The 21,198-nt window shown below is 51.9% G+C and overlaps 3 protein-coding genes across 4 annotated transcripts; 2 read left to right on the forward strand and 1 right to left on the reverse strand.

Annotated features, from left to right (window-relative positions):
• Positions 1 to 9,243: 9,243 nt before the first annotated feature.
• Positions 9,244 to 12,303, reverse strand: alien (COP9 signalosome complex subunit 2 alien). 2 transcript variants are annotated; one of them, XM_003741032.1, is made up of 12 exons: positions 12,092 to 12,286; positions 11,699 to 11,831; positions 11,489 to 11,536; positions 11,291 to 11,376; positions 11,036 to 11,183; positions 10,799 to 10,865; positions 10,602 to 10,705; positions 10,356 to 10,509; positions 10,111 to 10,253; positions 9,922 to 10,023; positions 9,575 to 9,832; positions 9,244 to 9,467 (listed from the first exon to the last, which is right to left on the reverse strand). In XM_003741032.1, the coding sequence occupies exons 2-12, from the start codon at positions 11,807 to 11,809 to the stop codon at positions 9,351 to 9,353; spliced, it is 1,338 nt and encodes a 445-aa protein (XP_003741080.1). In that variant the 5' UTR covers positions 11,810 to 11,831; positions 12,092 to 12,286; the 3' UTR covers positions 9,244 to 9,350. The 2 variants fall into 2 exon arrangements, with proteins under 2 accessions (XP_003741080.1, XP_018494168.1); XM_018638652.1 differs by having other exon boundaries at positions 11,699 to 12,303.
• Positions 12,304 to 12,577: 274 nt separating this feature from the next.
• Positions 12,578 to 13,937, forward strand: SmD1 (small ribonucleoprotein particle protein SmD1). The gene is made up of 3 exons (XM_003741034.1): positions 12,578 to 12,674; positions 13,315 to 13,500; positions 13,680 to 13,937. The coding sequence occupies exons 1-3, from the start codon at positions 12,661 to 12,663 to the stop codon at positions 13,840 to 13,842; spliced, it is 363 nt and encodes a 120-aa protein (XP_003741082.1). The 5' UTR covers positions 12,578 to 12,660; the 3' UTR covers positions 13,843 to 13,937.
• Positions 13,938 to 15,317: 1,380 nt separating this feature from the next.
• Positions 15,318 to 20,037, forward strand: LOC100906547 (V-type proton ATPase catalytic subunit A). Its single transcript, XM_003741031.2, has 10 exons — positions 15,318 to 15,497; positions 16,283 to 16,346; positions 16,465 to 16,566; positions 16,679 to 17,355; positions 17,470 to 17,599; positions 17,703 to 17,856; positions 17,953 to 18,100; positions 18,210 to 18,371; positions 18,449 to 18,585; positions 18,681 to 20,037. Exons 2-10 carry the CDS (start codon positions 16,283 to 16,285, stop codon positions 18,943 to 18,945), a joined length of 1,839 nt encoding a protein of 612 aa, XP_003741079.1. The 5' UTR covers positions 15,318 to 15,497; the 3' UTR covers positions 18,946 to 20,037.
• The last annotated feature ends 1,161 nt before the right edge of the window (positions 20,038 to 21,198 follow it).

The following is a 21,198-nucleotide window of genomic DNA, read 5'->3' on the forward strand; positions in this document are numbered from 1 at the left end:
AGCTTCCACACGAATTTCCGTCTGCTTTGTCGTTCTCGATGTATTCCTCCGTTCACTGTGACGGTACGCCTTCGTCTCCTGTTCGCCGCTCGCCGCTCTATGGCCCGCCACCGGAGCCAGCACCCGACTCATGGGGGCCCTTTCTCAAGCGGAAAGGGAAAAACCTCACTAGGGGCGGCAGAAGCGGCATACACCACCACCACCGCCAAAGCTAGCCGTGCATCACACCGGCTCGCCCCTCACCCGCCAGCCACCGGACACACATACAGTCACCCCATCTCCTGGTACAAAGTGAGAGAGCAGGAGAAACCGTCAGTCCGTGCGTCCGTCCGTCCCATCGACCGACCGTCCGACGTACAGACCGACCGACCCACTGACGGGAGATGCAGCCGCGGCCGAACGAGCGATAGTGAGAGACCAAAGAGGGAGGGCATACTACGACGACGACGACGGTTCCTGCCGCCGACCAAGAGAGCCAAACAGCGAGAGCGGGGTTCGTCTGAGCAGCAGGAAGGCAGAGGTCTGACGGTCCGTCGGTCGGTCGGTCGCGCGGGCGGACGGACAGACGGACGGCGGCGCAACCGGGGGACGAAGAATGAGAACAGAGCACCTCACTCACTTCCTCCCTCCCTCCCTTCCTCGTTGCTTACTCTAGGAGCCCTTTTCTGCTTGCCTCCGGTCCGTTGACGGACCGATCGGCCGCCGGCTCGGGGCGGAAGGGAGGCAACGCGCGGATTAACGGAAGAGTCCGGTTGAACTCCGAGTGAGCCGGCAAGCGAACGAGCGAGCGCGAGAGCGCCGCGGGGAACTGCTCTAGCGAGCAGGAAGGGAAGGCAGAACAAGTGGGGCAATGTAGCGAGCGACCAGGGAAGATAACGAGTGAGAATCGGAGATTCGACGTCGCTCTCGCGCTTCATGTCCGAGCGTGCGCACGCATCAGGCGGGCGCACTCCAGCAGTTGGGGCCGTATTCAGCTGGTGGTGGAACAGCAGCTGGCGAGAAAGGGACTCCTTAGGCTAGAGCCGTCTTGGGCAATGGAGAGCATCGGGAAATAAGCGACGATTCGTCGCCGCTGCCGAAGAGAACCTGCTGGAATCCATCGTGGTGCTCAAGGCCCGACGACAAGAGAGGATGGAAGATGAGGGGCTGGAGGGAAGACTTTCCCTCCCGGGGAGACTCCGGTCCGTCCATCCGACAGACAGACAGACAGGCCGACAGAGAGAGAGACAGGAAAAGCTCCAGAGATTCGGAGGGAGCTGCACGAAGGAAGAGGTCGTCGATGCGGGAGGGCATTTGGGGAAACTTGCGGCCGCAGCGGAAGAGGAGGAGGAAGGAGCTTTCGTTCACGAGAGCCGGCAAGCGACTCATGGGGAGAAATTCGGCCGGGAGGGGAAGGAGGGGGACGAGGGAATGGAGGAGGGAGGGGGCAAGCGCACGAACAGGCAGCCAAGCCAGTTAGTCACTCACTCAGGCTGTCGTCGAGGAAAGAGAAGCAAAAGGGGAAAGAAGAGGGGATCCGGATGAAAAATAAGAGGAAAACGGAGACAGTAGGTGAGCAAGCGATGAACACTGCGGAGCTGGGGGCTAGTCCAAGGATCGGCAGGGCGAAAGAGATAGAGTGGTGGGAGGGAAACGGGAAAAGTTGCGCTCCTCTTACCTTTCGGAAGGTTTGACTCCCGGCCGAGTGCTCGGCTGCCTGACTAGCTCACCTTCGTCTCCCACCGAAGCACTCGACCGAATTTCCCGCGAGACGTCCCTCATTTTAGTATGAGCATCGGGCCTCGATCTGGATGCAACGGGTCCGGATGCGAGCCGATAATCGCGCATTCCGGTGTCGAAAATCGATTCCAAGCTTTCGAGATTAAGTAACAAGTTTCATTGTGATTCTCGCCGTCACGCCGAATCTCATGAGGCGGACCGTCGTTCGTTTTAGGCCAAAAAAAACATGGTCGAACTTCGAGGTATCTGAGATAACTGATTAGTGATTAGCTATCACTTCCGAAGACGGATCCCGGAAGCAAATTTCCCCCAGAAGATCGAGGCTTCTTCGGATCGAGGGATTTTTCCCCCCTTTGTTGTATATTCCAGCAAAGCCCGTGAGGATATTCCGTGAGAGAATTCCGTGAGGAAATTCGGCCGGCAGTGCTGGTCGGACCCACGGAACCTCCCGCGCGAGCGGCACCTTTGCAGCTTTGCACGATTCCGCAGCCCCGGAAGGGAAATATTCGGTTTAGTGATTCCACCTGCCGGGAGCCCCCAAGGCTTGGAGATACGAGATGCGCGAACATTCCCTCTGCGTCGGTATGTACTACGGAGCGCAGGCAGTTTCGATTGACCCACATATGAATCCTTGTAGTCGCAGGAGTTTCTCTCGGCGACACCTAAGAGATTCTCTTCGGAGCTACGATTCTCTGCGAGAGCGCCGGTCGCTTCGGACCAGGAGTTGAGTTCCATTCACGGCTCAAGGAAGCGGTCCTGAACGAAATGCTCGACAACGACGACAGCCGCGAAAAAAAGAAAGGCATGCCCAAACTGGGTTACGGGGGCCAGAGGAGAAAGTCGAAGCTAGCTGTCTGGTGGGCCCCTCGTCTGTCTGCGGCTGTCTGTGTCGATTCGTCTGTCGGTATGTCGATCGTTCCGTTCGGCGGTCCTTGTGTTGCTCGATCCGTTCGTCCCTCCGTTCGCTCGCTCGCTCGCCTGCCCTGTTGGCCGCTCTCATGTTAGCCTTCATCGACGTCAGAAGCAGCAGCAGCAACGACGACGTAGACGTTGGTCGGTTACAGCAACCGTGGGCAGCAGCCGGCGCACCGCAGCCGTAGAATCACAACTCACGCACACAAGGGTAGCAAACCTCAAGTCTCCGTGGTTCCCTCGCTCCGGCTGAACCTTTCTTCCTGAACGAGCGTCCGCGCGAAAGACCGACCGAGCGTCCGACCAACCAACCGACCGACCGGCAGTCCACCCGCCGTCGGCTTACCCGGCTGCCTCAGCTGGGCTACAGACTTACGGCATCGGCGTCTGTAGCCAGATGCGTCTCTCGTCCACCTCCGTGCGCTTATGCCTCGACTCGTCAAGTTGTCGATGAGCTCGCCCATTTATCGGTTCAACACTTCGAGGAGCGGCTAACCGCAAATGAAGAAAGCTAGCTCCGAAACTAAAATGAAAAAGCTAGATCCGGAAACCGTGCTGCCGATTCCTCGAGCTCCGATCGCGCTCAGGAGACTGCGACGGGGAATATCTGTCAAACGAGAATGCGTACAAGACTATACGTGATTCGAAATCCTGTCGGACGGATATATAAACTCCCGTTGCGGGATCGGTTGGTCGAACAATAGCTACGAATCCGTCCGAAGCGTCCGCCGAAGGTTTCATGCAAATGCTATGATGTTCGACTCGCTGAAAACTGAATGGGCGGTTCGGTGAAACGCGCTCATCGAAGGCCGCGGGATAATGTCACATCCGACTCGTCTCTGGCTCGTTCGGACCTGCTCACATTTTTTCGATTTGTTTTTCGTAATGGGCCGGTGTACCGAGGAGATCACGGCTCACTCGGACGGATCCGGGACCGCTCGCTCGCTCGCTCGTTCATGATCGGTCCCTCTGACGCAAGCTCGATCGGGACGACTCATTTTAATTTCAACAGCTCCGGAGTTTGTTTACGAAGCGCCCCTCAGTCCGGTATTTATACGCAGCAAGTCGTTCGCGCTGATGATCCGATCTAGGTGACACTTGTTGGCTCATGCGGAGGGGCTCCTACCAGAAATTGAAACGCAGGAGGAAATGAATGAAGTAGGTAGGCGATCACGCCGAGCGAGCAAACTACCCTGTCGATTCAGAAAACTTGATGATGGAGCTCCGTCGGTCGTCAGCCATCGAGCATCCAAGAACCGAGCTCGTCGATAGGAACCAGATTCGAGCCGCGGCTCGACTCGGGCTCGATCGGTCAGCTACTCGCAGTCGACGGGTCGGCCCAGCGAGCGAACGAACGAACGGACCGACCGACCATATAGCTTGAAAAGCAGCAGGGAGGAATCCGACCCACGACATATCTCAACACCCCAACGTCGAAGGTTGTAGACTCTTCTGGTTGCTGGCGCTGCTTGTTTTTTTCTGTGTGGCGACCATATGGCGTTGCTACTCGACTGCTTGTTCGTGATGTTGGCGGAACCGTGGTCCGACTCTGGAGCGATCGGACCGTTCTCAACATGACCAGACGCTTTCGGCATCCCGGCAATCTGGTACTGAATGGAGAATCATCATCTTCAGAGAGCAATCCCGGCACCGGATAATATGCCGCTCGGCTCGAGACTCGCATTGACCAACGGAATCTCGAGCACATGAGATGGTTCCACCAACATGCGAAAATTCGTATTCTGCTTCGGCGTTCGATCCCGGACCTGCATCCATGTTGATCTGCAATCGGAGTGCAGCAGAGCGACTGATGCCTGTTGCGTATGGTTGCCGAGAGACGAGTCTAGGTAGAGCCGACAATTGGAAGGCTGCGTCGCATATTGACGCAATCCGTCTGTTGAACCTTCTGGACGTTCCTGGATGCTATCCAGAAATCACAGAAGCGACGGGGAGCGTTGTGTCCACAGGTGTCGAGAGCTGAAGACTTGGCGACTTGAGATTCCGAAAAATGTGATCTGTTTTGAAAGATCTCGCCTATCCAAGTGGTCGTACCGGGACAGAATATCGTATGAGACCGCGATCGTTGACGTCCCGACGTCGCGGATTGAATGGATGCGAACGACGAGATTTTATAAGAGACTCGAGCCTTGCGCGACTGGCAATGTCTCCTTGAGGTTAACAACCCAGTTCTCTTCCGGGAATTAGAGACGGAACGAAGGGAAGTCTTCTATCTTCCAACAGTATCCAGTTCTGTCTTGTTTGGCGTGCTCGTCAGTGACTTTGAATAATTCGGAGACCTTCGTCTGACGTCGGCCGGTCGCTTGCTTGGCTGCTCGGTTTGTCTGTTTATATGTCCCTATCTTCACGCCGGCGCCGTTACTGCCTCAATGGTCTGTGCTGCTGTTCGCTGAAATTCCACAAGGTCGCTTCTCACTGCGAACGAAGGAACCGGGCAGGCAAGCAGGCAGGCAAGGAGCAAGCCAGCCGCCACTCAGACGAACGGACGCTGCTCGACGCGCGGAAGCGAACTTGAGTTACCCCATTCGTCCAGCGGCGGCGGCGGCGGCGTCCCCGCGAGTTGCATTGCGCTGCAGCGTCAACAGCAAACGTGTTTTGTTCGAGCGGTGGACGTCTTTCAGAATTCGCCAAGCAGGCGGATTGGGCAACAGTTTTCGTCACTTCTGAAATCCAGCCTCAAGTCGACGTTATTTGTCTGTATTCAGATTTATTTCCAAATATTATTCACCGACCGGGAGAACAGCCTTGTATGGGATCGACTCATCCCAGAAATTCAATGAGCTCAGAGCTCTCGTTCTTCCGACCAATCATCCATATTCAACTTAATTCTGAAATTTGCCGTAAGGTGCCCCAGATCCCTGCAGGGAATTGTCGGCTAGAGGAACGTGAGTTGCTTCAGATTTCGATCTTCGGTTCTACATACAGTATGGGACGCGGAGTCGTTAGAAGTGCCTTCCCTTCCAAGCAGCCGACGCGGGATTGTCGAACGTGGGTTCTACTCGAGTGCTCGAACGTACCGAAGCTCCAAGCATCTCGGTGTTCCGCCGGAAATGCTACGCAGCCAGGGCCGAAGTCTAATCGGAGCATCCCCTCTCAGGAACCTCTGTCTGGAGGCGCGACATCGATTGCGGGAAAGACTTTCTCGGATCGGACCTAAGCCGCCTAAGCCGGATTTGCTGACTAGCGAGTACGCAAATCCGTGGCATGACTCTCAGGAGGAGTACTTACGTCGCTCGAGTCGCCCAAAGGCACATATGTACATGGCGAGAGATCTAGGGCGTGCAGACCTTACGGCGAGCTATGAATTCTGCCGGTGCTCACCGACCAAACGTGGTACAGCCGCGCGGCAAGTCCACGCGAACGAGCTTCGAACAAATTACTTGATCAACACATCTAGCCTTCGTGATAGGAAAAGAGCTCCGACCGATTCCCGGGGAGGTACGACCGGGAATTCCAGTAGTCGGAGATTTCGATTGCTCTCACTGGATTGAAGCCCCCCTCCAAGCGTATATCAGAGTATACCCATGTCCCTAATCGCCGGAATGAAACCGAGCGAGTGATGTAATGTCTGATCGTGTATGTCTCCCTCTGGTAATTTCGTTCGGCACTCATTGACTCATTGAGTGCAACGAATCCTAATCCGACTAGATGTATTGAAGTATAGTGAGTTAAGGCTTTACGAGTTCGAGTGCTGCGCCACGGCTATTGAGCGGAGTTTTCACGACGTAGCCCTAAGAAAACCCCCTCTCTAAAGACATGACTCCACGCTATTCGACAGAAGTTCTCTGGCAAGTAGATTTCACTGGAGCTGATTCGCACTCGTATAATGAAATCTCTCAGACATCATCGAGACGGCCTCAAGTTCCCTTCAGGAAGAGAATGTCCCGATCTTTGAACCAGGCAATTGACGTCTTTTACTGGATACAATATGGTTTGAGAGATTTGTCCCGATTCGTAATGGAGCTCGCTTGATTTCCGTGTGCCCATAACATATTGACCTTGATATATCGTGGTCTGCAATGCAAGACTCTACGAAGAGACGAGGAATGAGCACAACGCCGTACTGTCTCCTTCATCCTGCCTACCCGTCCTGACCCGGAATCGAGGACTGAGCGGGGAAAAAACGAGTAGGAGGTAACGAACACACTCCCCGATGATTTACTCCACCCCGCCGACATGGGGAAAATCATTGGATCACAGGACCGTCATAAGTGAACCGGACACCTTTGAACGGCTCAATTCAGAGATGATCAAACACTTAGAGATGCTCGTTTCTCACGAGTCATTTACGCATGCAGCTCCTGGGAACAATCTTCACTCTTCGAAGTTGAATTGAGCTGGCGAGCTGAACTTTCGAAAATTTTGGGAGGGTCACGTCTCATCCAATGTACCGAATACCATCCATTCCTTCCACATGGAGTGATTTCCTGAAAGCAAAGTTGATGGCCCGACCCTCTGAATTTCCTTTTCGGCGGTGGAATCATGCCTCGATATTTAGAAATCTCCTGATCTCGAGGTGCCTGTCTCGGGAACCTCATAAGTCATGAGCGCGGTGTTTGGCCTCAGACCATAGTTTCCGACAATTTCTCGATATCACAAGAATCCGTCAATCGACCAAGAGGATGAACGAGACAGATCGACGATTGCAATGATGAAACTTCGCGGCTTCGAATCTCGATCGGGATGCAAAGAAATCTACTCCCCGAACGAGACTGCCACGGAAGAAGGGCCTCACTCTATTAGGTGCGGAAAGTGTTCCAGCCGTCTCGAAGACCTCCTAACTTTCGAAGTTTGTCGGAATCCCGCTCTCTGCCATGATCGCAGCTCGCTGCAGCTAGTGGGAGCTCGCGCGAGAGAAAAATGCTACGAAGAATGAGCAGATTCGAGCAAAGGAATTTCTCCAGTACTGCTGGTGCAGCTCCTTCTGAGAGCGATCATACAAAAGACTCTGACCCAAGAAAAGAATGGAGACTAGGATTCGTTCTCTCCGCTCGGTAGTGAGCACTATGCGGGGTGAAAAACAGAATCTCGCTCCGACGACTAGGCGGCCATACGCATCGAGGAATGCTCTTCAAACCTCTTACACGAGAAGCTGCGAAGGAGTCGAGATCACAATCGACGTCATTTCATCGCGGTTGTACGTTGGAGAAAGATTCAATTACGGTACAGTCTTATCGATCGAAACGCGGATTCAAATCCATGACGGGGGAGACACTCGCAACCTCTCCCGCATTAATTATTTGGTTTCAGATCATTTTCGGATTATCAGAGGATTTCAACATCTCATCTCGCTCCTTGGAATTATAGCCTCGATCCCGAAAATCATGGAATGTCTCCCGAGCAAATTATATCGTCACTGCGGGTCTGGCCTTCCGAAGCACCCATGGGTGTGAATCTGTGCCTTTCTTCTAATGAGGAGAAATCGCAGCAAACGCATCCTCTCAGACACCATGAAGTCCGGAGTCATCCCGTGCGATCGCGGATGAATTTCGAGACCGACAGTCGGAGCTAAGAAATCTGACGAGGATTCGGATGCTCATGAGATGCGCCAAACGGTGGTCTAAACAAGGAACCTGCCCGATTCTGAAGTTTGCCTTTGGCTCGTGACGAACCACAAAACAGATTCGGATACCCATCGATCTAGATACGGAAGGAGCACGCATCTCTCGAGTGGCACCGTTTTCGCGAGTGGGTGGTGCTGCGAAAATGGTGCGATTTGATACGGCCACTCCAAATAAGCAGACTTCTCAAGAATTTCTCAGGAAGCGGCAACAGAACTAGCGGCTTAGGGAGCCCCCTAGTGCAGCGGGGTCAAATATTGTTTCTTTGTTGTTGGTCTTCATCTTCGTATATTTCTCGTAGCCTCAGTTGTTCGACTGTGCGGCGCTCTCTCTCTCTCGGCTGCCTCCCGTTCAGGTTTCTTCCTAATTCTGGGGTCGGCGTGTGAAGATGAAGAAAAGAGATCGAGGGGGACCGCAGCTGCTCCTTCCTACCTGCCTGCCTGGCTCTTGTATGATTCGGTCTTGATCTTAGCTCGATTCTTCGCTCGTTCCGTCGATCGGTTCCTTGGTTGGTGGACTGGCTGTTCGGCTGGCTGGATGCATCGTTGCTGGGCTCTGTCGTCAAGATGATTCTCAGAAGTGCGCCCTCTCCAGAACACGGCCATTGCGGAGGTGAACTGCGTTGTGAGTGATACTGTGAGAGATCCTCGCCTCCAGGTGCTCTGGTATCTCAACGCTCTTTCGAGAAGTCGAATGCACAAAATGAGAAATGATGACGACGGCGAATTCTGGTGGAGCTTCGGTTCGAGGGCTTCTCAGAGAGCGTGTATGGCACCGCTTGAACGATGCACCGCATGCGATCTGTCTTTCCCAATCGAGCTAATCACGTCGGGCGAGCTCGGTTTGAGAAGAGATCGGTTTGCTACCCGAGAAAGCTCATAAAGCGAAAATCGAGCCCCAGTCGCTCCTTGATTCTCGAGGTTGGAGAACTGTTACTCCCAGAAGCTGGCAGCCGATAAATATCTCGCATCCAATGCTAACCACAATGAGTTGGCAGTCGGTCCTCCTTTGTACACCAACATGTTTTATTCGATAAAGGGGACGTAAGTCATCACATATAGCGTCTAAAACTCAATGTTGTCGGTCAAAGCTCCCGCAGTAGGACCGGAACCTCGAGGCTCAACATAATTGTGCTCAGATCTATGACAACATGGCACTCATCGTATTTTGGAGATTTTGTATTTGAAGAGCCCATTGCTCCATGCCCGAGTAACGCTTCTGGACAGACGACGAACTGAGCTCCAGGACCTGACGGACCTGCAAGACGAAACATGACACTGAGCGTTGCGAGGAGATCTCAACCATCCGAAGATGTCTTCAAGAAGGGTTCACGATTCTCCAGCGAATTAGCTTCTCGCACATACCTGGTCGATTCTCCCTTGGATCGTATTGTCTAGGATGCATGAGACCAGGAGACTCTCGACGTCTTGAGAGGGTATATTCAGCTCACAAGAGATGAAATCGATTTTTATTCTCGTGTACGGCCTTATGAGTCGGATGAGGACTTGTCTCCGGATGTTAAGAAGCAGCTGTTCGATATGTTCCTTGATGAAGGCATCTTTCATTATGGATTCCTTGTGAGGTCCACTCACGATGGCTTCGAATCGAGATATGTTGTGGGCCTGCGGCAGATATCGAGAAACTTTCTGCTTAGACACTAATTTTCGAGTGACAGACGCGAGCGAAGGGTACCTGTGTGAAAGTGTTTTACCTGATAGGCATCGACCAGATCGGTGAGAGCAACGATTTCGGGGTCGTCCTTGTACGGCTTGGCTTCTTGCGAATCCAATACATTTATTACTTTCGCCGATTCCTGTAGATGGTTGAGCAATGATATGTTGTGGCAAGCGAACGACTCTACCGGATTCAAGTCTGAAGATATCCATCGACCGGGTCTTACTTTTTGCATGAGCATCGAAGCCAAAACGAGATACTTGAGACAAGTTGTCCGTCGGGGCGATCCGCTCTCGTCGTAATTCTTGAAAGCTTCGAAGAAATCCGTGTGTGCGAAGTTGTACTCCCCCTCCCGCAGATGCATTTTACCTTTCGGGGAAACAGTAGGCATCAGTCAAGTGTCCCCGTCGGAACCCTCACGATGTGGGTCAGCCCAGAGAATATCCTGGTATGCAGTGGAAAATCTATTACCTCCACATTCTCTGATGACGCCCATGATCAGAGGATGCGCGATCGCACTTTTGATTTGGAGCGATGCTTCGTATAACTTTTTGAGTTCCTTGTTGTTCTTCCGGGCTGTGTACATTTGGATCTCAAGAGCGTAGATCTCCAGGAGTTGCGTCCCCTACGAAAAGAGCATGGGGCGATCAATTTGTGAGCGAGAACTCTCGAAGTGGAATGCTGAAAAACAGAGAGAAAGCTCTCTGTGGAACTTACTTTTCGAAGATCATCACTCCCGTCCACATTCTGGCAGCTGAGATGTAATTGCTTGAGGATCCTTTGCAACTTCGGATACTCCTCTCGATCGAGGTAAAGTTTTCCTGGGAGGGGAAGCATCGATTGTGTATTCATGGGCATGGAAGAGGACACAGGGGAAGCAAACTGTGGAGGTGCCGACTAGTAACCGCTCTTACCGAGTTTCGTGTTCGTTTTGAACCAGAGTCGATCGTTCTTCGCATCCTTCAAGGCATCCAGAGTGACCTGTAACATTCTGTCGTTTCAGCTCCGCGTATCCAAGCCCTCCTGACATCCCTACTGATATACGAGACGATCATTCGACAGCGGTCTCGACATAGTGTTCAATAGACACTAACGAGCGGTCGTCAAGAGAAAAGTTGACCTTTTCATGGGTAGGTGATGGATTCAGTTACCTCGTAGAACTCTTGGAGAAGCTGCATCCGTTTCGATGTCGAAATGTAGTCCAAAATGGAGTTTATAGATTTCTCGGAATAATTTCTGGTGACCGCTGTTCTTATGTAGCTCAAGAGTTGCTTGTAGCGAGACATCATTTCTTCGTACCTGAGGAAAATTCATTCGAGATAATTGAGCGCTCAGGGCAGAGAATATTCCAAGATGGGTATCTCGATTCTCCGTGAATATTCGACCATAAAGATGAATTCACATACTGCCCGAGTCGGAAATTGATTTTAACCATCTGTTTCAGAGCTTTGAATCCATAATCCCCTTTCTGCCCGCCCTCGAGATCCAGCACCTGCAATATTCCGAAGGGTCAGGACTGTGATCGATATGATTACTACGACGAGAAGATCGACACGGAGATTATGGGTTCCGACCACAAAGAAAATTTCCCTCGGAGTACAAACCTTCTGAAAACTCTGCAGAGCAGCCTTCGGGTCATCTTGCTTCAGAGCCTGGAAAACAAGCGGAAATTGATGAAGCGCGAAATTCCAGAAACGTTTCCCACCTTTGCTATCCCGGGAGATCGACAGAGAGGTACGAGGAGGGGAGAGCGGGGCTGACCGCCAATTCATCCTCAAGGGCCTGGTCCTTTCCTCAGTCGAAGCGGGACTCACTTTTGAATTGTAATATTGATTTTCCAGATCGACGTCAGGCTGGGAGTCGTCGTCCTCAGAGTATTCCAAATCGTAGTCCTCCTCATTATCTGACATGTTGTCATCAGACATGGTTCGGGGATCTTGTGAAACCCTAGAGTTAGGAAGAGTGACGTTATTGAATTACCGAGTTAACGGCTTCCGAAGCTTCACTCAGATGATTCCTGCACCGGCTCGAGATTCCGCAGAGAATACGAGACGTTCCCAACAAGGCAAGCGCAACATCCTACAGAATGACTGACATATTCGATGCCTTCGTCCGACGCTCTCAGACAGCGCCAATGAAGCGGGATTCTCGCGACTAGAGTTCCGGATCCGAAATGATTCCAATGCATCGCTTCGAAAGCTACTAACTTCTTAACGTGAGGAGGACGTCCGAGAGTTTGAAGATCTCCAGGAGTGAGATCCACGGCTTGGAGTATAAATCAGAGAAACTTATGCCCCCTAATGGAATGATAACCGAAGCGCCTCAGGGAGAGCTAACTTTTCTACGGCGATTTTTCCACAATTTCGCTGGCTGCCGACGAGTGAGACGACATGCCGCAGAGTGGATGGCGCTGCCAGAAGGGAACAACAAAGGTTTCTGCTGCCGCCGCACAGAGGGCCATAATCCGAAACCACCCGCGGAGAACTTCGAGATCGTTTCCGACCCAGTAGACGAATGCTTTCCATCCGAATCTTATGTATCGTTGAAGGTATCCTCGTCGGGCTAGGTCGCCTCGAGTATTCGAGAAATAAACTGCCAGTCGATAAAGCTGCCAATACTCCATGGGGAAAGGGATCTGATTGCTCGCGGCATCAATAACAACAGACCGCGCACACGAGCCAAACAAACTGAGCCGCTGGAGAGAGAATATCGTTTTGCCGGTGGTTGTATGTGAGATTTCGAAGTCAAATTTCATCCGCGGAAATCGTGTCTCAAAATGAAGCTCGTGAGGTAAGTTCCGTACCCCGGTGAAATCATGATGTCCGAGAGAGCCTTGAATGGCGCAGCCAGTCGCTCAATGTCTCTGTCACTCGTACCTTCATCAGTTGAGACGCTACCTTTGGCGCGGAACGAGCAACCGATCTCGGAATCGATCCTTGAGCGTGTAAATCGGTCTCTGTACTACAAACATTGTGCCACCATGGGCGAGCGATCGATCTATGTATTTGGAGGAAGCTGAATCTATAATGCCGCGCTCGATCACTTTTTCATGTCGGAGAAGCGGAGCCATAACCCCGCGTCAACTACTGTAAATACTACATATTTGACATTTGACCAAACCGGCGATGTGTCGTGCATCAGGGCACCTGATGAATTCGGCGTCAATCAAATGATTTGGAGTACGCAAGCTGCCGAATGGCGGCCCTCTCCTCTGGAATAGGAAACGAAAACCCTATTCCTGGGATCATTCATTCGTCAGATTAGAAGCTACGCCTAGTAAAGTCCAGGATGGCGGAGGGATTCTCGCCATGAAGTCGCTATCCCCATCGATTCCGACGGAAAATGAAACATCCTGCTCCTGAAAGTCGAACTCGTAGCGGGGAGGATCGCTGCTTCGATTGATTTTGATTGACATTCATCTTCATTCCAGGTTCTTGATGAAACTTAGTCACGAGACGGTGACTATCGAGCTCAAGAATGGCACCCAGGTCCACGGGACCGTCACAGGAGTCGACGTTGCTATGAACACTCATTTGAAAAATGTCAAAATGACCCTAAAGAACGCAGCGGAGCCTGTCAGCCTCGAAACTCTCTCTATCCGAGGGAATAACATCCGGTGAGCCTCTCCAAAGAAAACGATTGATTATCCTGCGAGAGTACGGAAGATTCGCCTCACGCTTGCGCCCTCACGCCACAGACTGGATGAGGGCGTGACCAGCAATTCGATGTATCCGCTGTCCGGAGCTGACTTTCTCGTTGGCGAATATTGAGGGCATGCTTTCCTGAAATTTCCAGATACTATATCCTTCCGGATTCGCTTCCCTTGGAAACCCTCCTCATCGACGACACTCCCAAGGCTAAGAAGAAGAAGGAGGGAGCCGTGGGTCGTGGCCGAGGAAGAGGACGCGGAAGAGGAGCCCCACGGGGACGCGGCAGAGGCAGAGGCGGCAGACGTTGAGAAACTTGTTTCTATGTAGTTATGTGAATACGTCATATACATGAAAGCGTCAGGGGGCCGACTGCCAACTGAATGAATAAATGGGCTCAAAACACTGATTGGCCGTAATCAATCCCATATATCCGGACGAACTCGTTCCGCACCTTCGAGCTCAAGGGTCGGAATAGTTGTCCGACAATGATATCCCGTCTCATGATATCCGCGTTCGAGGACGGATTTGTGCGCTGTGCTTCCACTGTGATGGCTGACACTTCACTGGATGAACGAGAAGATTCGTTCACGCATCCTGCCGACGATAGACTACCTTTACGCGGGAAAAATCTTGATTCTCTGTCCCGACCAGTATAGAAACTGCGCATAGTTACCCCTAAGGTAATGCCTCGAGTGATGGTGGAGGAGATTATTCGGCAGGCCATCAGTTCTCCGAAATCGGAATCCGAAAAGAACCCGAGCCCCCTCAGGCTCGGGCGACTACTTGGCCCTTTCCGGATGCATCGTCTTCTGCTCTCAGGAGGAAAGCTTCATTGAATCGCTCCCCGGTACCCAGGTGATCGGGAGGGATCGGGAGAAATGAAGAAGGAGGGGAAACCTTCTTACATCCATTTCGCATGTCAGAAGGATTGGGGGCCAAATAATTATATTCAGGGCGCAGAAGAAGGGTCGAGAGGTCATCACCCTGAGTTTTGGTTCGCTTCTCGTAACCGTTCTTGAACCATCGGATAGCTTTCGTGAGAGCCCTTCGTGACGACAAGGATCACAGGTTCAGGAAGATCGATAGGTCTCCGGAATCCGCAGTCAAACCTCAGGTCTTCGAGCCCCTCCAGGCTTGTGGGAGCTCAAGTCCCTCAAGGACGCTGATCCTCCCGTTCTCCGTGAAAGCTTCCACCGGGAAGCTGTTAGTATCAACGGCTTCTACGAAGTAAATCCAGTTTCCATCACGGAGCTCACTCAGTGTCAGCTGAGCGGCCAACAAGGTACGCGTTTCGAACGTTGCGCGAAAGAGCTTGCTTTTTTTTCTGGGTTCGCGGTGTAAACATGGGAGAAGCTCACACCGGATCCCATCTACGGGCTTTATCGTCGATCTCTGCTCCGGAAAAGGCTTTAGCTCATCTCAGTCAGCTCATTCTGCGGAGCAGCACTCCTGCGGATCTGCGGGATCTCGATTAAGCGGGTAGCGGGCTCATGTCTTGGGTACAGAAGATAAGACGGAGAACTTCGGAGAGTCCGCAGTCCACAGCTATCCTGATTAGCTCACGGCGGCAGCGACTCTGGCTGCGGACTCACGAGATTTCTCGCGAAGTTTCTATCACTTCTCTGAAGAGACTGGACTTCAACGCGGCTAGATCAATTCTCATCGGATTTCTTCATAAAATGATAGATCATCGGAAAAAGTCAAGAGAGAACTCAAGGCCTTGCCGCCAAGAATTTAAAAGAGAGCGTGTGGCGAAACCTGCAGTCAGCCGCCCTCTCGCCATCGTCCCGGCGATCACATGACAGCCGAGCAGTGGAGTCACAGGATATTCACGTGAACGTCGAGTACGAATCACGTTCACTCTGTTGAGCAAACTGTCTACGGACTCATAGAGATTCACAGCTCGACAGAAAAACTCTCGACGTCTAGTGCTTCGATTGATTTCTGACGGAAGCACAAAAAAGTAAGTAGTGAGCCATGCAGAAAATCGCAAGGTAGTGGAGCTTCTCTCCGAGTTTCCCACTCCAAGTTCGAATCTTGAAGTTCGGCGAGAGCGAAGCCGTCGTGTGAACTTCCGTACCGATATGCGGAAACAAGTCTCGGTGTGATTCCCAAAGGCAGACGTGGCAGAAACCTGCGCGAGTTTTTATTTCGAGCTCCTAATTCGAGTCTGAGATTTGTCTCCGATGAAGTTCCGAAGGCTATCGTGGAGATTCTTGCTTCGTTCCGTCACAAATTATTCCGAGGCAGCTTGCCCCACCGCTCGGAGCAGGCTCATCCATGGTAGAAAATCAGTGTACAGATATCGGGGCGAGAATCCGAAGCGGGACCATTCGATGCAGAATCCGCCTCGTGACCCTTCTCTGCCAGTCACATGACTGTCAACGAACACATCAGCAGACTGGACCATCGCACCTCCGTTTTCGAAGGTTTGAGTTCCTCATCGATCTCGTCCCTTGGAAAAACTTAGGAGACTCGGCCTGGATCGAATAGAAAGTATTCACTCGGAAGCTAGCGTACAGTCACTCAGGAGCTGGATTGATCGTCTGGCCCCTCGTTGGAAAGCTGCTCTCCGCGCCAAAGGCTCAAGATGGGAGCTACTGGTCAACGAGCTCATTTTCGAACGCGCCACTTATGAGATTCTCTGCCGGATCTTCCCTTAAGCCTTAATTTTGTGTTTCGTGAAGAAAGTCGGTCTCGTCTCGCACGCGAGCTCGAGAGTCGAATAATAATTTCCGACGATTTCAGATGTCACTCCCGAAGGTTGCGGACGCGAAGGAGTCGGACTATGGATACGTCCATGCAGTTTCGGGTTAGTGAACAGCTCTCGAAGCATTGTTCGGTGTGATGAAGAAAATTTGAATAGTACCAAGTCACGGAAATATGCGTTGAACAAGATCTCTCATTGTGATTCTTCGTTTCTCAACCAGGTCCTGTCGTTACGGCCCGAGACATGGACGGAGCGGCCATGTACGAATTGGTTCGGGTCGGACACGACGAACTTGTCGGTGAAATTATCAAGCTTGAAGGAGGTGAGAGGGCGAGAGTGATTTGTCAGCGAGCCCCGTCCGCAGAGATTCTTGGGAATCGTCCCTATTTCCCCTGATGGAGATTCGAGCTCACCTCTGATTTTTTCGCACGCAGGCATGGCCACCATCCAGGTATACGAAGAAACGTCCGGTGTCACCGTCGGCGATCCCGTGCTCAGAACGCGCAAACCCCTCTCTGTGGAGTTGGGCCCAGGAATCATGAACTCGATCTTTGACGGTATCCAGCGTCCTCTGCGAGACATCGGCGTGCTCACCGACTCGATCTACATTCCAAAAGGAGTCAACGTGCCGGCCCTGCCCCGAGACACTCAGTGGGAATTCAATCCCGCGAACATCAAAATCGGTTCTCACATGACTGGGGGCGATGTTTTCGGAACGGTTGTCGAAAACTCGATGATCAACCACAAGATCATGCTCGAACCCAAAGCCCGTGGAACGGTCACTTACATCGCGGCTCCGGGCAACTACACAGTCGAAGACGTCGTTCTGGAGACAGAATTCGACGGAGAGAAGAAGAAGTACACGATGTTGCAGGTTTGGCCCGTGCGTCAACCTCGACCGACCGCTGAGAAATTGGCGGCCAACTACCCTCTGCTGACTGGACAAAGAGTTCTAGACTCTCTGTTCCCCTGCGTACAAGGAGGGACCACCGCTATTCCCGGTGCCTTCGGATGTGGAAAAACTGTGATCTCACAGTCGCTGTCCAAGTATTCTAACTCCGACGCCATTATTTACGTCGGTTGCGGAGAGCGTGGAAACGAAATGGCTGAGGTGCGTGCGGTGTTTTCTCCGAAGGAGTCGAGAGCAAAATCCAGCATAATCATGCCCGCAATCGCACGGGGTCGAAAACTAAGCAGCTCCTGACTTTGCTTCCCGATATCGCAGGTACTCCGGGATTTCCCTGAGCTGACGACCGAAGTCGATGGACAACAGGTGTCCATCATGCAGCGTACCGCTCTCGTAGCCAACACCTCGAACATGCCTGTGGCTGCTCGAGAAGCTTCCATCTACACAGGTGATCTCTCTGAAAATTTCGAGAAGGGTTACGAACTCGACATTAGGAGGCATATCTCCCGAAGTCAGGGACATTCGCGAAACTGATCGTCCGCTTTATACAGGTATCACTCTGTCCGAGTACTTCCGTGATATGGGTTACAACGTGGCCATGATGGCCGATTCGACCTCTCGTTGGGCCGAGGCTCTTCGTGAAATCTCGGGTCGTCTGGCTGAAATGCCTGCCGATTCCGGTTATCCTGCATATCTGTCCGCAAGGTAAAGTCCGTTCTCGAGAAATCCTCCGGAAGTTCGCAAGAGAGTCGCTGAAATCGTTGAGTCATTGTTATAATCGACCCCCTGAATATTCCTCAGATTGGCCTCTTTCTACGAACGTTCTGGCCGAGTCAAGTGCCTCGGTAACCCCGAGAGAGAGGGTTCCGTCACCATCGTCGGAGCCGTATCTCCTCCCGGAGGAGATTTCTCCGATCCCGTCACTTCCGCGACTCTATCCATCGTACAGGTGGGGATGCAGATCCATTCGAGCGTCGACACAGCTGATGAAATTCTGTCGAAATATTATTCTGCGTAGATCAGTCCGCTCCCGCTGAGATAGCTGACTCTATTCGCAGGTGTTCTGGGGTCTGGATAAAAAACTCGCCCAACGTAAACATTTCCCCTCGGTCAATTGGTTGATCTCGTACTCGAAGTACACCAACGCTTTGGACGAGTATTACGACAAGCACTACCCTGACTTCACAGCCCTCAGGAATAAGTGCCAAAGGATTTTGCAAGTGCGTAAAGCGTAGAGTATCAGTAGGTCGGAGTTCTACCCGGACGATGATCTGATGTGACAATTTTTCACTTGCAGGAAGAAGAAGAACTGTCAGAAATTGTGCAGCTGGTCGGAAAAGCATCTCTTGGTGAGCGGGAGAAGATCACTCTCGAAGTTGCCAAGTTGATCAAAGACGATTTCTTGCAGCAGAACGGGTACACCCCCTACGACAGGTCAGTCAGTCCGCCAATCGTTGGGCTCGGATTTCGGCAAGGATATCGGATATCGCTCTACTTTGTTCCGTTCTGATAGCGAGTTTGCCTTGCAGATATTGTCCTTTCTACAAGAGTGTTGGAATGTTGAGAAACATGTTGGGCTTCTACGACATGGCCTGTCATGCGGTCGACTCAACACAACAAAGCGAGAATAAGATCACGTGGAACGTCATTCGAGAGGCTATGGGTGAGACCCTGTATCAACTGACGTCGATGAAGTTCAAGGACCCGAAAGCCGAGACTCAAGAGAAGATCCTGAAGGACTACGAAGAGTTGTACGACAACATGCAGCAAGCATTCCGCAACCTCGAGGACTAAACTCAATGAAGTGAAGAAAAATATCAAATCCAGCTCGATTCACGAAACCATGTTATTACCTATTAAGTTTAGAGTTCCACGGAAGAGCTCTCTGATTCAAGGCCGCCGATTTATTCAATTGGTAAACATCAAATCGAATATCGCGACATGGGGAGCCAGACGTCTTTTCCCTCGAGCTCTGTGACGAGGAGACGTCCTGACCTACAGTATCAAATGTTAGATCGATAGATGAAGTTGACAGGAGGAATACATCTCACTCTGGTATATTACACCGTGTAGCGTCTTCAAGGTCTTCCCCCCGCAATGTTTTCCCTCGTCTGTTTCCTTTCCGCCCCGGAACGAATCTGGAAGCGAGATTCTACGTCGAACTAGTACAATTGCAAAAGTGTGAAATGCGTGATTTTTCCGTTCGGTTAGACAGGTGATGATATCCAATGGGGCTCGAACCGTTCCAACGTTCGTCGCTACCCTCGATCGCGTAGCTTTGCTCTCCGATTCCATCCAACTCCGGCCTTCCCGTAGGATGGATCCCGGCTCTAAACGTATCAGGCAGGACGCGAGCAAAGGAACTTTGGAACGTCAGGGTCTAGTCAGCAACCGGTAATGACGATGTCGTCGTGCTCAGCTTGTGATTTTGGTATGATAAAAAAGTTGATCGATAATATATCTCTGAGACATTCAGCGATCAGCGGCAAAGCGATTCGGAACATCGACTGTGAAATGCCGATGATGAGGTCGCTCTCGCCGGATGTCGCCGCTAACTTTTCCGAGCCGCCTCGGATGAGCAGCGAAGCAGCTGGATATCCTAAGTTGCACATTCCTCGTTCGCGGGACGACCGCTGACGGAACCCATTACTTAGAAGGCTGCCCGGTATTACCTTCAGTGACAATTGTATTCTCCGCTCTGGTTGCGACAGATTTACCGTTTCGATTGCGGCAGCGAAACGCGGGTGACTTCACTTTTGTCTCGAGCAATATACGATATTTCGTATCAAAGCGTAAGAGAAGTTCCGTCGTTCCTCGAATGATTGGTTTTTTGACTGAGTGAGAGATTGATATAGCTGACATCGAACTAATAAAATTATGTTCTGTGATGCAATCTTATCTATCCTTCCTCGAATCGTCCGACCTACCCCTCCAGAGGTGGCTATCCGCGAACCCAGTTGCACGCCTCCACGACAGTGAAAGATGGCCGAATGAAAGAAGAGTCCCGCGAGGAGAAGAAAATCCTTAACCTTCGTTTATTATACCTCGAAGAACACATCGGCCCGAATCCAGAAGCAACGCGATGAATGCAGGAGGGTAATTTAATCTGTCCGTGGAGGGGTCGGGGAGCTCTAAGAGAGAGAAACTTTCAGCTTGGACCTCCGTTGGCGACTGCTCCGGAATCGTCACGGTCGCTCGCTTGTCGTTCTGATCTTATCTGCTGCTTAGCCTTCTCCTCAGCATCCCTTTGCATGTTCTCCACCTGCAAGACGGATACGCCGATTTGGTTCGCCTCGCCGTCGGCTTCCGTCTCACCGATACTCATCTCCTTGTCAGCTGCGTACACACCTTTTCGAGAGTCATCGATTTCAGAGGTAGGATCTTGGGCTTGCACAGAACGTATTGCGGTATCTCCTCGTGGAAGAGCGCGCCTCTCGACGGTAGAACTTCTTTTACTTCCGGGGGCGACATGAGAATCCCACTGACGAGCGAGAGTTCCCGGATAATGTTTTTCCCCAGAATTATCCCTCACGGAGAGACATCTGAAACGATCCTACAACGACTCGGTCCGTGTTGTCATAGCGACGATACGATGTCCGAGCAGCGCTGAGGTTCCTATCATGACGGAGGCATCAGATTGAGCCACTCGGACTCTGATATTCTCAAAAGTGGGAGTCTGAGCTCCGACATTCTTGCCCCGCATCAGGCAGGAACATCGATAGAATCTGAGATTTTCGAATACCTAATCACCGAATCAGAGCTCATCCATCAACCGATCGTCCGCCTCGACGCCTTCAACCGAGGCTCACGATGATGGAAAATCGGGAAATTGCAGGAAGAAGGTCAGTGAGCACCCCTTAATCGGAGCACAGGTCAATGGGATCCTCCGCCTAATCGGATTGCTTTCGAGGAACCCCGATCGATTCGGCTCCATCGATTAGGGCTCCGGATAATCGGGTCCTCCGTTTATTCGGATCTAACAGGCCTGGTCCCGAGGGGCTCCGGCCAAAGGGAGTTCACTGTGTTTCCAATCATACTGCTGCTCTG

Source organism: Galendromus occidentalis, unplaced genomic scaffold, assembly GCF_000255335.2.
Source record: "Galendromus occidentalis unplaced genomic scaffold, Mocc_1.1 scf7180000077121, whole genome shotgun sequence".
Lineage (NCBI taxonomy): Eukaryota > Metazoa > Arthropoda > Arachnida > Mesostigmata > Phytoseiidae > Galendromus > Galendromus occidentalis.